General features: G+C 39.3%; 1 protein-coding gene across 1 annotated transcript in view; it reads left to right on the top strand.

The window, feature by feature from the left end:
- NSD2 (nuclear receptor binding SET domain protein 2) overlaps positions 1 to 15,309 on the top strand; it is a gene marked incomplete at both ends in the record, with an annotated part of 58,719 nt that extends 43,410 nt beyond the window's left edge. The window contains 13 exons of the mRNA XM_079534857.1: positions 3,792 to 3,923; positions 4,956 to 5,079; positions 6,099 to 6,299; positions 6,976 to 7,155; positions 8,191 to 8,347; positions 9,131 to 9,336; positions 9,644 to 9,747; positions 10,006 to 10,275; positions 10,371 to 10,487; positions 11,854 to 11,995; positions 12,622 to 12,728; positions 13,803 to 14,007; positions 15,041 to 15,309. Coding sequence (XP_079390983.1) covers positions 3,792 to 3,923; positions 4,956 to 5,079; positions 6,099 to 6,299; positions 6,976 to 7,155; positions 8,191 to 8,347; positions 9,131 to 9,336; positions 9,644 to 9,747; positions 10,006 to 10,275; positions 10,371 to 10,487; positions 11,854 to 11,995; positions 12,622 to 12,728; positions 13,803 to 14,007; positions 15,041 to 15,309 — 2,214 coding nt within the window. The remainder of the gene's footprint in view (positions 1 to 3,791; positions 3,924 to 4,955; positions 5,080 to 6,098; positions 6,300 to 6,975; positions 7,156 to 8,190; positions 8,348 to 9,130; positions 9,337 to 9,643; positions 9,748 to 10,005; positions 10,276 to 10,370; positions 10,488 to 11,853; positions 11,996 to 12,621; positions 12,729 to 13,802; positions 14,008 to 15,040) is intronic.
- Between the last annotated feature and the right edge of the window lie 1,222 nt (positions 15,310 to 16,531).

The raw sequence follows: 16,531 nt of genomic DNA, 5'->3' as shown, positions 1-16,531 counted from the left end.
GCAAGCTCTGGCATGATCACAAGGAAGATTCACGTTTGACTTAACAATTTTAGAAAAAAAGAAAAAGACCACAAAAACTTGTATTGGTTTGTGCTGAATGCATATCCATCCATCACATCTGTCACGATGTGACGTATTAGCTGTGTTAACAAATCCCATGAGTGTTAATGTTTAATTTTAGAGGTGGCACTGTTTTACTGCAGAAAGTGATTTCCAGCCGTCTTATAAATCCGCTTCAGTTAGCGTTTTTAATCAGAAGGTATTTTTATTGTGGAACTGTTCCCTGGTGGCTGGGAGCCCTGGCTGTGCTGTCGCAGCATGCTCAGGCTGCAGGCAGTTGCCCCGGCCTTTTCCTGTTCTGTGTGCCATTTTGTTGTAGGTCCTCCAAAAAATGTTTTCGACAGATTGTTCCAGCATCTCACAGGCCTTCAGGGGACAGGTACACATTTGGCTCGGTTATATCTCCATCAGCTTTTCCTGGATGGCCTCAGGAGCTGAGCTCCCAGATTCTGGCTCTGATCACAGGGAGCAGACCCAAAGAATGAGTGTACGGAATAGAGTTATTTACTGAGGAGATGAGCAGTAGAAAGTGAGATTGAGAACATGAGTTTAAACTCGGAATTCTCCTCCAGAAAGGCATCCCTCTCTTACAAGTGTAAGAGGAACTCTGCTCACCATGCCTGTCGTTTGCTCCCTAAAATTAGCTACCATGAAAACTCAAGTGTTGATGATAGTAGCTCTGAGTGTTGGGTGGGATGCACCTTTGGGATTGTAGCACCCTGCACAAAGCAATTTAAGTCCAATGCTAAACTTAGAGATTGAGTGATCTTTTGACGTTGCAGCAGTATGTCCCTCTCGGTTGCTTAGTGCAGTGTTGGTGCTGAATGGAGGTCTGATCTGTGATTTGCTCAGGGCTCCTGGTGATTGCAAAGCAGAGGTGGTATTTTTCCTGCAAGATACTCTCAGCCTGGTAGCCTTGTAGCTGATTGTCTACAGATATTTTGTTCGTGTGATACGTATTCATGCATGAGATCCATCATGAATCTATAGGCTGCTGTGAATTGCCAAGTTCTGTCTTAAAATTTTGCAAGAATTTGGGTTTTGTGGCTGTGACGGTAGCATCCAATTCTTGCCAGCACTGCTTTAGCACAGTAACCATTCAATGTAAATGATGGGCTATTGCATTAACCCTAAGTAGGACAATAAAATTCCAGGTCTATAAGGAAGTGGTTTTCAATCTGTGGTTCGTGCATGGCTGTGATTTTGTAGCCCCTGTCTAAGGGGTTTGTGAAAGGCTTCCATCCGTCCATAGGATTACCTTTTCATATGCATCCTTCATTTGACTATTTACTACTACGTAAACCAAAGACAAGCCAATTAACTGTTGCTGTAAAGCAAACCTTATTCTTCTTTGTCTTGGCATACGTGTCATAGGGTTTGTTCTGTTTCTGTGCTCTGCCTTCAGAGCAGGGAGCTGGGGCAGCAGGGTGCCCTTCTCTAGGGGGTGCATGGTGGGAAAACAATTCTCTTCCCTCTTCAGATTTGTGTATAAAAGTTTTAACTTAGGATTTAAGAAAAAGTTTTCACTGTGGGGGAAATGCAGAGGACACCAGTAGCATTAAATTAGCGTATGTGACTAATTTTAGCTAGTTGTAACAGGAATGTAATGACGTACTAAAAAAGGTTAGAGGAGTGCACTGCTTATACTAAGTAGTGTTTCAATGGGAAGAGTTTAAACAGAAATGAAGAGTGTTGTGTAAGTTTACTTAAACCCTAAGGGAAAACACTTCTGGATTTCTGCTGAACTCCAGTACTACCCTTCTTAATCCAGCATTTCCCAGCAAAACCTGGCTACTCCTGGCCAGGCAGACAGTCTGCATTTGCAGTTTGCTACTTTCCATCTCCTTCCAGAGATCAGAGATTTCCTGGTATCTGAACGAAGCAACAGTTTTACGTTCAAGTTCTTTTAACCCACTGAAGGATACCACTTGTAAAACCATTAGGGAGAATCTCGAGATGAATCCAGTTGTAGAAGTATTATAGATGAAATGTAGGTAGGAATTACTTCAATAGCTTGCCTTTGCACAGAGAAAATGAATTTGTAATATGAGTCTTGAAAGTAATCTCAATAAAAAATACAGATCCAATTTATGAAATAATTTTAGACACATTCAAAGAGAACAAACATTAAATGGAGGAACACAAGTTAGCTGGCAGCAACAGTGAGAAGTAATCAGTCAAAGTCAGCATTTCACAAGGGATTCTATAAAGACTAATACTGAGCCTGATGTCTTTATGTTTTTATCTCTGATTTCAAAATATATCACTTCTAATGAATTTGCACATGATGCGGAGATGGCCTGATAGGGAGTGTGCACTTAGCTATCTAAATTACTTGCTGAGCCAGACCAGTTTTAATCAAGTGTAGTTTAATATGGATGCATATAAGATTGTATGTACGAAAACAGAAAGCAAATTCTTCATATAGAGTGGAGCGTTGGTGTCCTGACAAACAGCTCTTGGCAAAATGATCTCTTGAGCACTGAGTTTCAGTGTTTCATTGAAAAGGTTGGGGCAGATCCTTAGGCAGTGGAACAGAGGCAGTGCAGAGGAGAAGTTCACATGCTCAATGGCTTTGGATGTTGTACTTGGAGACTTGGGGAATACTGTCTCCAGTCAGAGAAAACTAACCAAAATTCTCCTGAGGCTGGAAAAAATTCTGTAGTGAGAAATTTAGACTGAATTTTGGCTTACCAAAAAGGATTGAAATGGGTTTAATTGCAGTGTACTTCCACAGGAGAAAAAATCCAAAGAGCTTTTGTTGTAAGTGAAATACCTCAAGAAAGCATCATCAGCTGTGGGTAGCAGTTAGACAACTCAGAAGGAACTCGAGGCATTATTTTTGATGACATGTGTGAATAACCATTAGAACAAGTATCAAGAAAAGTGACAGGTTTGTTTTGCAGTTGCAAATGGTGATGCTCTCGTAGAGAATGTCTGTAGCCATAACAGTGCTTTTGAGTTCAGACTGGGGCAGCAATATGAAATTCTGCATTTTCTGCTGTAACAAGGGAGAAAACATGACTCATATGTGCATCCCATCCCTGAATTCTGTTGGACTGAAAACAGCACGGTGTTTTCTCTTGAATGTTAGGAATTTTGTCCTTAAAGCTAATGATGAATTATTTTTTTTTTAATCTTCTAACTTTAACACATTTGGTAAGGCTTTTTATGTAAGACTTATGCATGACAAGGTCATCTTTTGGAGTATTTTAATTTGTTGACAACTGTGACATTCCTTACGTATAGTTTTTCTCTCTTCTGTATAATGTTGTCACTCTCTTGAAGGATATTTGAGTCAGAGACTCTGGTATACAGCTTGAAGTTTTACTGAGTTTCTTTCTAAAATGCATTGTTAATACCATGTAAAGCATGTATTCAAGCTTTAATGGTGGGTTTTTACCATGTCCCTGTGTTTTTGGCTAGGCACTGACTAACTGGGTTATAGGACTGAATACAAATAAAATGCCATATTACAAAGTCTTGGTGTTTTGTTTTGGCAATTGTTGAGTTTATGACAGTAGCTGTTACATTGCCCTGTTGATGAGACTTCCACAAGTGCATACTTTGAATTTAATCAAATTCTCTTTTGAAAGGTGGGGAAACAAAACCAGAAGAACTTACCTCAGTCTGTTAGCCTGAATTGCAGTCTGTTTGCTTCCTTTGGTTGACATTCTGAAAAAAGTTCACATACGTGGCTGCTTTCTCTAACGTGTGTGTTTAATCTTCAGATCTTCGATGGCCCAGGAGATGAGCGCTCAGAGTCTCCCTATGAAAGTGCTGATGAAACTCAGACTGAAGTGTCTATATCATCCAAAAAATCTGAGCGAGGAACGGGAACAAAAAAAGAATATGTGTGTCAGGTGAGAGATGGTAGCTGGGCAGGGAGCTGTGTTTTCTGAGGTATCCTGGAAAAGGGATTTTTTTTAATTTGAAAATGACAACATTAGGGCAGATGCAGATTTATTGTGCCTATCGCATGGAGGAGACATTAGTGAACATGTTGCCGTATCAGTAGATGGAATTCTTCCCAGTTTTTTTTTTTCTTGATCTAAAATAAGTGACTTAGCCTTTCTGGTTTAGTTTCCGGATGAGTAAAATAAATGTGATTTGTACCTCAAGGACAGTACATGAGGTTTGCCAGGTCACTGGATTAAATGACAGAGAACTGCTTGCTTGTCTGCTATTACACAGAAGGAAATCTGACATGGCTGTGTGCTTTGGTGTGAGCACAGCAGAGGTGGCTGCACTGCACTTACAGCACGCTCACTGCGAGCAGAACGCTTCCTGGATCTGTGCTTACAGAGTTCGTAGGTTATGAAAGGGTGATACGACAGCTCTGGGCAGATTGAAGTTGTTTCCAGCAGACTGGAAAAGCAGTTATATTTCCATTTCTTCTTGTACATAATGATGATGGTTTGGTTATCTATCTTTAAATGTTGTCTAATCCCTTAAGTTCTGCCAGCATTGTTGTTGAGTTCATTTTTAGTTTCATGTCACTGCTAACAGCGTGGGTACAGAAGTATCATTATGTCTCCTAGACTATTTTCCCTTTGCCAAAGAAAGGGAAAATAAGGTTTATCCTAAACCTGCTGAGATGCCATCAGCTTGCTCAGGGAAAAATTCTTAAAGCTGTTTTTGTTTCTTTTTATCTGGGTATGTTCTCATGTACCATCTTTCTATCAGTGGTATTTCTCAGTTTAATGACTAGTATTTGTTGCAACAGGAAGTAAGGGCACGTGATGATACTTGCAGTGTTGTCTTTTTCTTGTTAAATATGATTTTGCTCATGGGAAAAGAGATTTTGAGGAGCAATTTATGGAAAGGAATAGTGAATACTGTTTTTTCTGCATATGAACTTTTCTTTAACCTTAAATGCCTTTGTGTTGTAAAAGCTATGTGAAAAAACAGGTGATCTCCTGCTGTGTGAAGGACTTTGCTATCGAGCTTTTCACGTGAGCTGCCTTGGGCTCTCTGGAAGACCAGCAGGAAAATTCGTTTGTAGTGAATGTACATCAGGCAAGTTTGTCCTTTCGTATTAAATTTTAAAAAGAAAAAGGTGTAATTTTCCCATACGTTGTTGCAGGAAATCATCCTATGCAGGTTACGTATCTGAACAAACTGTACTTTCCTCTTGGTGCCTGATGGTGTGGAAATTCATGTATTACCATTAACTGTGCCATGATTTAGTATACTCGCTCTATTTTCAGTGAGAAATCTCTTGCAGATTGGTTGATTTGCTCTGAATTCCACTGCCTTAATAACTGCAGACTGTGTCTGTCTGTGTACAATTACAGAGTAGATTTAAGGTCTGCCTCAAAGATCTAAGAAATCCATGGAAAAAAAAAGCAGCAAATGAAACACTTTAAGTCTTTTCTCAGTTTTTTTTGTGTCTGCATGTATCTTTTGCTTTTCCCATTAAAAGACCACCTTACTGCTATTAATTTAATTTGCTTTTAATCCTGCAATAACTGCTTGGAAGCTCTTAATCTCAAAATGTTACATGAAGATTTGTGTCCTTGCTCATAAACTCAGTTCAGTCAGGTGGTGAACCTTGCTGGAGAAAAAAGACTTCTCCTAAATAAGGTTGTTCCAAGCAGTCCAGAGAGAAGATTGGAGGATACTCGTCCTTGGTTTGTGGACTTACAAGTCAAATTTTACAGGATTGCAAACAAAGTAGGATCCTATTTCGTTGCCTTAAAAACAAAATTCAGAGTTGTCCTGGCATACTGAGACTTATGAATAAGAACACAAAAGCAGATCAGTGAGGCTTTGAGTATTATATGCACACATTAACTGTGGTGGATTTCCATTGTAACTTTATTTTTGTTGTGTTTTATTTATCTGTACCTAAACAAATCAGTATTGAACACTGAAGAGTCAAAGCAGATAAATTGCTGCTTCGAATAATGGAATTAAAAAATCAAACAAACAAAAAAAAAAGCTCTTCCCCCCCACAACATAAAACTCCCAGTGTTTTAAATACACAGGTCTGAATGAAAAATTAGTTACATGGTTTTTATTATTTTTGCCACTAGGTGTGCATACCTGCTTTGTGTGTAAAGAGAGGAAGGCAGATCTGAAGCGCTGTGTTGTATCCCACTGTGGAAAATTCTACCATGAAGCCTGTGTGAAAAAATTCCATCTTACCGTGTTTGAGAACAGGGGTTTTCGATGTCCTCTGCACAGCTGCCTCAGTTGTCATGTTAGTAACCCCTCCCATCCACGAATTTCAAAAGGTAGTTTCATTTTTACATGTTTATGACTGATAAATAAGTCTGTTTATGGTATATTGAGGTAAGGAATCTGCTCATGCTGTAGTTCCTCACTGTATTACAGGCATACAGGTACTACTGACTGATTCAGGTATTGCACAAGACTTGCTGAATGTGAACATACAGTGAGGAGTGAGTTCTTTATTCAGAGAGTGGTGATGCCCTGGCACAGGCTGCCCAGAGAGCTGTGGGCCCCCCATCCCTGGAGGCACTGAAGGCTGGGTTGGATGGGCCCTGGGCAGCCTGATTTGGTGGGGGGCAACCAGCCCACAGCAAGGGGCTGGGACTGGGTGGGCTTTAAGGTCCCTTCCACCCCAAAGCATGCTATGATTTTGTATGATTCTGTGCATCTTTTTAGCCTTGGGAAACATTTGTAAACACAACCGCGTGACTGAGAAAAGATTGTCTGCTCTGTTCATAGCTGAAGCCTCTGTATTTAAATGTGGTAGTGCTTTAAGCTCGGTATAATGTTCTCTAAAAATCTTTGTTAATTCAGTGTTGTCTCTGAAAGTAAAAATGCAAACCTTGCAAACATAATTGAAACATTTCTGGTGTTAACCAGCAGTAATACTGTTTGTGAAGAGCAAGTACTAAATGGGTTTTGTTCAAAGATAAATATGGCAGTGTTCTGCTTTGCTAGGAAAGATGATGCGCTGTGTTCGCTGTCCTGTTGCATACCATGCTGGAGACGTGTGCATTGCTGCGGGATGTGCCGTCATCGCTTCCAACAGCATTGTTTGTACGAATCATTTCACTGCCATGAAAGGAAAAAGTCATCACGCGCATGTCAATGTGAGCTGGTGCTTTGTGTGTTCCAAAGGTAAACTGATGCAAAGCTCTTACATAGGTGCAGCATCAAAATGTTTTATTCTTCAATTTAAATTTTATTTTACTAATCTCTTTACAGAAAGCTATTAGAAATGTGGCGTGCTAAGTTCATCTCCCTTAGGTATTGAAATACCTTCAAGTTGGCTTGTGCTGCTTCTAGTTTTTGAGCGTCCTTTCTTTGCAGATATAATTTATTAAAGAATATTTTCACTCAGACCAGAAACCTGATCTAATTCTTTACCAGAGATGCATAATGATAAATCCTTCTTTGTCCTTTCCCCTGTGTTCAATGTACTGAAGCTTTTTGTGTTTCCTTATTGCTCATACATAATATTAAAACATAAATATTTTAAGAGTTGCTTTTACTTCAGAAGCAGACAGCAAATTGAACCCATATTAGTGTCTGGAGTGCCACTAATTAAGGGCGTTTTGCTTTATGCTGACTAATAAATTTACTTCGTATTGAGAAGCACAAAATGCATCGTGCTGATTAAACCCTGGCAATGAGAATTTACCTGATTTGTTAACAAATTAACATGCAGCATAGCAGCTTACTAAGCAGCAGCTAACTTTCTGATGGTAATTCATGGAACAGGCAATCTCATCCCTACCTCTTCTCCAGAGGGGAAAAAAAAGAGAAAGAGAAATTTAATTAGACTTACTTTTTGTTGTTAAAATGTTACATACAGTGAATTACTAACATATATTAAGCTATGTTAAATATATTATAGTCATTAAAGTAAAAAAAAAAAAATTTCCTGTGGTGCATTATTCTGGCTTTTATATCATTAGCTTGCTTTTTAATTTGTATGTATTTACTAACTGGAGTCTGCCAGGCATTCAAATCAGTTAAGACCATTTGGTTTCTGTGCACAGCTAGATGATGTGTGTTTGTTGCAAGCTGGCATGTTTTAACTACTTTTTTCTGGCAGACCCTACCACAAACCTCACTGCTTTGAATCTGGTTGGAATGCAAATCTTTCTTTTTTGTCTTGATGTTTGTCAATCTTTTTTTTTCTCTTGGAAGGAGGAAGCTTGTTGTGCTGCGAGTCATGTCCTGCAGCATTTCACCCGGACTGTTTAAACATCGAAATGCCAGATGGGAGCTGGTACTGCAATGACTGCAGGGCAGGGAAGAAACTCCATTTCCAGGATATTATTTGGGTTAAACTGGGAAATTACAGGTCTGATGAAAAATTTGTTTTCTTTTACAGTGATATTGGCATGTTTTAATGAAGGATCATACAGTTGGCTGTTCTGTGCCTTGCTGCACACAGATTTCCCATGTCTCTAAGCTGGGAACCACACCTCCCTTAGAGCTTTGCCTGTGCTTAATACCCCTGTTCCAAGACTTGAAAGCTTTGCTATTGCTCTCTGCCACAGCAGTGCCCATACAAGACTCCTTGCAGACTTCTCTGCTTTTGCCATATTGGCCTTCTGCCCCTCGTTTCAGATTTCTTTTCAAATAACTGAGTGTATATAACTTGTAATAGCCTGAATCACTGTCTTCCTTGGCTGGAAAATAAGTTGCTCAGGCTGTTAGAGTTTTACACTTACATTGAGATTTGAGTGTGATAGAGATGGGTGGGGTTTGCCCTAGAAAGCATTACTAGCTGTTACACGCTGTCACTTGACCTTTAACAAGTATAGAGATGGCAGACTTTGTTAAAGATGTTATTTTTGCTAACCAATGCAAGGAGATTTATGTGTATCTTGCAAGCAGGCAGAAGTCCCATAGATCTGAGTGTCAGGCTTTCCTTTTCTACCCAATCTTCTTCCTATGCCTACTGAGCTGGAACATGGGCAGGAACATATCTCCTTCAGGGTGTTTTGTTTTGCATTTTATTTTGAGGCGCTTTGGTTTTTTTCATCCTATATTTGGAAGTAATAATCAGTAATTGCTTTTCAAAGTGATTTCGTTAAGCTTACATACATTTTGTGTTTTTCTGTTTGTATTTCTGTGCTAGATGGTGGCCTGCAGAAGTTTGCCATCCGAAAAATGTTCCCCCAAATATCCAGAAAATGAAGCATGAAATTGGAGAATTTCCTGTATTTTTCTTTGGTTCTAAGGATTACTTTTGGACACATCAAGCACGGGTGTTCCCTTACATGGAGGGAGACAGAGGGAGTAGATACCGGGGGATTAAAGGAATTGGAAAAGTCTTCAAAAATGGTACATAGTTAGAAGTAAAGGAAGAATAATCTTGTTATATACGTGCTTGTATACGTGTAAAAGACCAGCATCTAACTGAAATTCTTTCTGATGACTTCGGCTTTTTGGGAAGCAAAGCTTGAATAGAACTGGGAAGCAGAGTAGAACTGATAAATTTGTTAAGAGTGTTAACACTCTAGAAACATTGTTTGCAGGAAAGTTAATGGTTTAGCTAGGAAGTAGAAATGCTTCTTTAACACGGGTCAGCTTGAGGAGAGTCATTTTCTTTCTAGTGTTTTTGTTGATACAACAGTCCTTTTTTTTTAAGCTTTGCAAGAAGCTGAAGCTCGATTTCGAGAAATAAAGCTACAGCGAGAAGCCAAAGAAACCCAAGAAAGTGAACGTAGACCTCCACCATACAAGCATATTAAGGTAAAGTGTGAGGACATGACACTGGGTACTCAGAGATCTAGGGAATCACTGGGGAGGAAAAGCTGAATAGATGGGGAGCAAAGGTTGTAATGTTGTGTTGGTAACTGAACTTTACCTTTAGAGTCACGTAATTAGGAAATTTCATTACTGTTGGAACGTGTATTATTGCAAAACCAACTTATTAACAACTGTAATAATTCTTACCATAAATGCTAATGTTTTAAAGTGATGTTTGAACTATTTTAATGTATCATTCAGGTGAATAAACCTTGTGGTAAAGTGCAGATATATACTGCTGACATTTCTGAGATTCCCAAGTGCAACTGCAAACCCACAGATGAAAACCCTTGTGGCTTTGATTCTGAGTGCCTCAATCGGATGTTGATGTATGAATGTCATCCACAAGTTTGTCCAGCAGGAGAACGATGCCAAAACCAGTGCTTTACAAAACGTGAATACCCTGAGACAGAGATCATCAAAACAGATGGGAAAGGATGGGGTTTGGTTGCAAAGAGGGACATTAAAAAGGTATGAATCATTCTTGCCTAGCAAGAAATTGTTAACTTGTGGTGTTGTTTGTGGGTTTGGTATATACTTCACTAGTGATATTCGGTATCTTTCAGGGAGAGTTTGTGAATGAGTATGTTGGTGAGCTCATTGATGAAGAAGAATGTATGGCAAGAATCAAATATGCACATGAAAATGACATTACTCACTTCTATATGCTTACTATTGATAAGGTAGAGTATTTAAAAAATTATTCCCTGCTTTCAGTTGTAACAATACTTTGATTTCTCTCCTCTTCCTTCTTTTGATCACCCTGGTGGGTCAGTCAGCTGTCTGTGATGCTCTGCTGTTTCAAATATTCATAAGTTTGTGTTTCTGTGCCTGCTTCCTCCCTTCTCAGTGTGTAATGTATCTATCTCATTGACTCAAAATAGGTAATGTAATATCACATATATTAAAATCCATACATTTTATGCTTTGATGCTTGAAATCAACTACAGCAGAACTATTTATCTGCCCAATCTCAAGAGGAAGTGTGAACTTTTGGGAAATACTGCAGTTGAAAGAATTACTGTTAACGATACTTTTACTACAGTTTCAAGTTAAAAAAACATAGATTGTGTGAAGTGTGGAACATAATTTTAAGGCTGCATCCTATATTGGGCATTTGAACTTATGTTTTTAACTATCTACCCCTTCGTTTGCTTACATTAAAAAGAAGCTCATGGCTTTTGTAGCAACTTTTTCCTGCGTGTACCATTTTCATTAGTAGCCAGTTAGCACAGCACAAATTGATTCTGGCCAGTGCAGCAAATTAATTTAGCATCTGCAGTTTTCTCTGTAGCTCTCTAAGTGTTTTGTTCCTGAGAGGAAGAAATGGGAAACCAGTAGACCAGGGCAGACTTATTATAAACACGTGCTTTTTACATTGCTTTAGTCTCCAGACAGCTATTTAGGAGAAAAAAAGTATCCCCAAGGAAAGAAGAGTTGGATGCCAATCCTGCATATTTTTGCAGTCCTAATCACTTTTTCCCCAAGACTGTGCTGCTCTGTATTTCTACCGCTACTGGTTTTTGTTAGCTCTGTAACCTAGGAGCTATTGCACAGGCATTATTGCCTAAGAAAGATGAAACCATGTTTGTCTTAATGCTCGAGTTTCTCACTTCTTTACTAAACTGGCATACATCATCAGCTTGTGAAGTAGGCTGATCTGGGGAGAGAAAGCTGGTAAGAAACTTTTAATCTCTGTAAGTAATCATTCAGGGACTTGGTGAATAACATAAAGCATAGTACTTGTAAATGCATAACAGCTTTTTGAATGCAAAGCAAAAGGTAAACAAATTGAGTTTTGAGGCTTTTTGGAAGGACCACCAGAGTGCTCACAAGAACACATATCCTGCCACGTGGCTGAGATGGGTTCTGGGACAATGTGAGCTAGATCAAGAGTATTGCTTTGGGAGTGTCTCATTTCAGTCCCCATGGGACACTACAGTTTTCAATACAACATGTAACATCGATTTACTTTGGCTTTTCTGGGTAGCCAAACCATGTCTGTTTTGAAAGTAAAAACGTTCATTCTGTTGCTGATTTGATCTCCAGGACCGTATTATTGATGCTGGCCCCAAAGGGAACTATTCTCGTTTTATGAATCACAGCTGCCAACCAAATTGTGAAACTCTGAAATGGACGGTACATGGAGATACTCGTGTTGGCCTGTTTGCTGTGTGTGATATTCCTGCAGGTATTCCACTTTATGTTGGCTTTATTTTAATTCTCTAAACTAAACATTTTATGTAGTTATATTAAATCATTTAACTGATTCAGTAAAAGTAATTTTGTAAAGAACTCAGCACATGGAAGAGATGCTTTTGGTCTTTTAATGTATTGCTTCTTAACAGTGAATCCTACAGCTGTTTTTTATTGCTTACTTCTAAGGTTTCACCAAAGAGCTCTTATTATCCACGCACTCATTTTGTGTTGTCTGTCAAAAGAGTAGAGCAGTTTTTGTTTTAGAGACCTTTCTGCATCTTTTCTTCAACTGAAGATAAACTTAAGTGTATCTTAAAAGGATGTTTGAAACTATGTGTATTCTGGTTTGTGTACACACACGTACACACATGTGTACGTATAGCAACAGATAAAGTTGCATTGCACATATCTACAGCTATATGTAGGTATATAGGTACGTGGCCTGTGTGGTCAGTGCTTGTGATCGGTAAAAAAGGGAAAAAAAAACTTACCAGAATAGATCAGCAAGCAAGTACAAAACCAGAAGACAGATAATAAAACCTTTATTTGTTGTAATAATTTTGATAGACTTCATTACCTTGTCCTTCGTAATAAAACAGTACATCTTATCTCACTCAGGGACAGAGCTGACTTTCAATTACAACCTTGACTGTCTGGGCAATGAAAAAACAGTCTGCAAATGTGGTGCCCCAAACTGCAGTGGATTTCTTGGGGACAGACCAAAGGCAAGTAATATGTCACAAGAATTTGACAATGTCTTGTCTAACTATTAGCCTTGTTTTTTTCCTTTTGAGATATGTGTAGGCGAACCAGTTTTATGTTGTGGTAAAAGTTATTCACGTCAGGTCCTGAATGGGAAAGATGGCTAGGTACTGGCACTAACTGGAGTAGCCTTCAGTTGGTCCCAGTCCCCTTGGAGGTATGTAGGAGCTGGACACTAGAAGAAACTGACCAAAGGCACTCAAGTGCAGCACTAGACTGAATTCGGGGTGAGATGGTAGCACGAAACTGAATGTTATTGAGTAAATCCTATCCTGCCCTGCCTACAGCCAGTGAAGTTATTCTGACTTCTCAGCTCGTACTTGTCTGTTTAAAATTGAGAATGTGTGCTAAGTTCATTAAAGATCTTCCAATTGAAGTTTAACGAAATAATAAAAAATGGGAGTTTTAAAAAGTAAACATAATGGGGGGGGAAATAGATTTAAAATTGTGTCACAATTCATGTGTGATTTAGGTCACATTAATTTAAAACCTGTCATCCAGACCTGGCAAAGGAGTGCAAGGGCAGGCACAAGCATGTTCCCAAGTGAAAAAAAAATTCTCTGCTGTCAATATAAAAACCTTCTTGTTCACACTGCTCAGCATCAGGTGCTTCAGAGGGTGGGCTTAAAATCTCCAGAATTTGCATTGCTGTTTTTCCTTAAGGGAGAGGCTTAAGCAGGGTTTCATATAAGCTTGTGATCAGTTTATGCAGACAGCCATGAAGAAATGAAATATTGCAGTTCCATTCAGCAGGACTCTCTGCGTTGGTGGATAGAATAGTATAAAATGTAAGCAGAAAATGTCAGATTAAAATAAGGGTATGGTTTGGTGTATTCTTACTAGCACTTTGGACACAGCTATAGTTCCTAAAATTCTTCTGTCTGTTCTTTAAAGAAGAGAAGTGGATGCTGGTCTGCACCGAGTTAAATTTTTGCCTGTATGCATTGTCTACCAGAAATGCCAACAGTTTTGCTTATTTGTGTAAAATTTTTCTTTTGCAAAACTGACATTTACAGATTTGCAACTTAATCTTTTAGAATTCTTCCACTAATGCCTCAGAAGAAAAAGGCAAAAAGACCAAAAAGAGAACACGGAGGCGGAGAATGAAAAATGAAGGCAAGAAAGAATCTGAAGATGATTGTTTTCGTTGTGGTGATGGAGGCCAGCTGGTGTTGTGTGACAGGAAATCTTGTACTAAAGCCTATCATCTCTCCTGTCTTGGTTTAGTGAAACGTCCTTTTGGTGAGTCACCTTGCCTAACTTCACTAAATAACTCATTTATTGCACAGAAACCTCACAATTATCTCTTTGAAATCATTTTTGTATAGTGAGAACTTCACAGTGTATAGAATCATAGAATCGCCAAGGTTGGAAAAGACCTCCAAGATCAACCAGTTCAACTGTCCACCTATCACCAGTATTTCCCACTAAACCATGTCCCTCAGTACAACATCTAAATGCTTCTTGAACTCCTCCAGAGACGGTGACTCTATCACCTCCCTGGGCAGCCCATTCCAGCACTTGACCGCTCTCTTGGAGTATTTCCTGATACCCAACCTGAATCTCTCCTCCCTCTAGTCCTATTGCTAGTTACATGGGAGAAGGGGCCAACTCCCATCTCACCACAACCTCCCTTCAAGTAGTTGTAGAGAGTGATGAAGTCACCCCTGATCCTCAGCCCTAATCCTCCTCTTCTCCTCACTGAACAATCCCAGCTCCTTCAGCCACTCCTCATAAGACTTGTGCTCCAGACCCCTCGCAGCTCCATTGCCATTCTCTGGACACGCTCCAGGGTCTCAGTGTCTTTCTTGTAGGCCCAAATGTGTTTCTTGGGCCCAAAACTGAACACAGTACTCAAGCTGTGGCCTCACCAGAGCTGAGTAAATGGGGACAATCACTTCCCTGCTCCTACTGTGGAGCAGCACAGTGGCAACACTATTTCTGGTACAAGCCAAGATGCCATTGGCCTTCTTGAGTATTCTGCCAGCCTGCAATTTCTGTGAAATGCTACCAAATAAAACCGGAATAATTTCTTCTACTTGAATTCACTGCTGTATTTAAATTAAAGGATGTCAAGTCTGCTACTTAATAATGTCAGATGAGCTTCAGAAGTATGATGTAGCATTTTGATTTTTAAGATTGGCCGTAGTATTTGCTGTCTCATCTCGTTTTCTGAAGGACATTGTATGTTGTTCAGATGTTAAAAGGCAAAACTTTTTAAAAGACAATGACATTTTTTACTCCCTACTAATTTGTTCTTTGTTTCTGATCATAGGGAAGTGGGAGTGTCCTTGGCACCACTGTGATGTTTGTGGCAAACCTTCTGTTTCATTCTGCCACTTCTGCCCAAATTCTTTTTGCAAGGAACACCAAGATGGGACAGTACTAAATTCTACATTGAATGGACAGTTATGCTGCTCTGAACATGTTCTCGGGGTGGATTCTGTTGAAACTCAGAAGACTGAGAAACCCCGCAAAAAACTGAACAAGTTGAAGCCTAAGAGAAAGGAGAAGAGCAGATGGATGAGAGCCGAATGCAAATAGTCATGGACTGCAGTTACTACTGCCAACACTATCTTGTAGATAAGTTGTGAATATTACCAGGGAAGGACACAATTTTACATATATTCTGTAAAGGTTACGGGGGGGGAGGGGAGGGGGGGATTTTTTGTTTTGTTTTATTTTGTTTTTGTTTTGTTTTATAAATCCACTGAGCCAACCACAGCAGTCTTCTGCTGCTTCTGCACTGATAACGAACTACATAGTTCAGAAAATTTCAGGACAAACCAAACTTATTACTCAGCATTACAGTTACACTTGAATTGTTACGAATGTATAAGGTTCCCTCCAATCTTCTTTCAGGTTGGAGGTAGGTTAATATCAAAGCAAGTAGGCATAAACATAGATTTTGAGATAGTATTTGTCAATCAACAGATGTTTAAAATAGTATATCCTTGAAAGAAGATATTAGCTCTTGAGTCCTTTTAAGTGAGACATGGCTTGGTCTGTGGTCCCAGTGAGATTTGCTTGCCTTGTGTGTTTTTGAGCAAGTGCTTGGATGCCATTCATGACCCAGGTGCATATCTGACAATAACCACACACAGAACAATTTGTTGTGCTCTTATGAAATAACTCTCCAACGATTCTTAACCCGTATTTTTCAGTATCTTCCCACTGAGATTTATGGTACGTGGTGGGAAAGGCACTCCCTGTACCAGAGATGGGAAATCTTGCACTGTAAGAGACCTTTTTCTATACTATTTTTTCCTGTATTTCATTCCAGCAAAATAGAATTGATTTGATCTTGCAGAGCTGTACAGGACTGGATTTAAAGTCTTGCAATCTAGGCCCAGTGCCCTAGGATTTTTTTTGTTGTTGTTTTAGTAAGAATAAATAATACCAAGCCTACTGTTTGGAGAGAAAATGTTTCTTTTCTCAATGCCAAACAATGCAGAGGCAGACATTTCTTTGGAATTCTGGGATTCCAGGCATTGCAACTTTGTGGCAATGCAAAAAATGCCCAACAAGGAACAAAAAAGAAAACCATGGATGAGACAATGGAACAGAAGGTGAAGCTTGACTAGCTGCCCAAGTGCTAAATCTAATTTATCCAAACAACTAATTAAAAGTGAAGGCAATTTTTGGAAAAAAAAAAAAAGCATATGAGGAACAGTTTTAACATGAAGTTTAGCCTGACTCCATTCCTTTTTGTACAGTTTATGTACAACTGGCTACTTGACTTGGCAGGCAGCTCGAAATCATTCTT

This window comes from Tetrao urogallus (genome assembly GCF_951394365.1).
Source record: "Tetrao urogallus genome assembly, chromosome: 4".
NCBI classification, from domain to species: Eukaryota; Metazoa; Chordata; class Aves; order Galliformes; family Phasianidae; genus Tetrao; species Tetrao urogallus.
The sequence above is the reverse complement of the archived record's forward strand: the minus strand, read 5'-3'. Positions and strand labels throughout refer to the sequence as shown.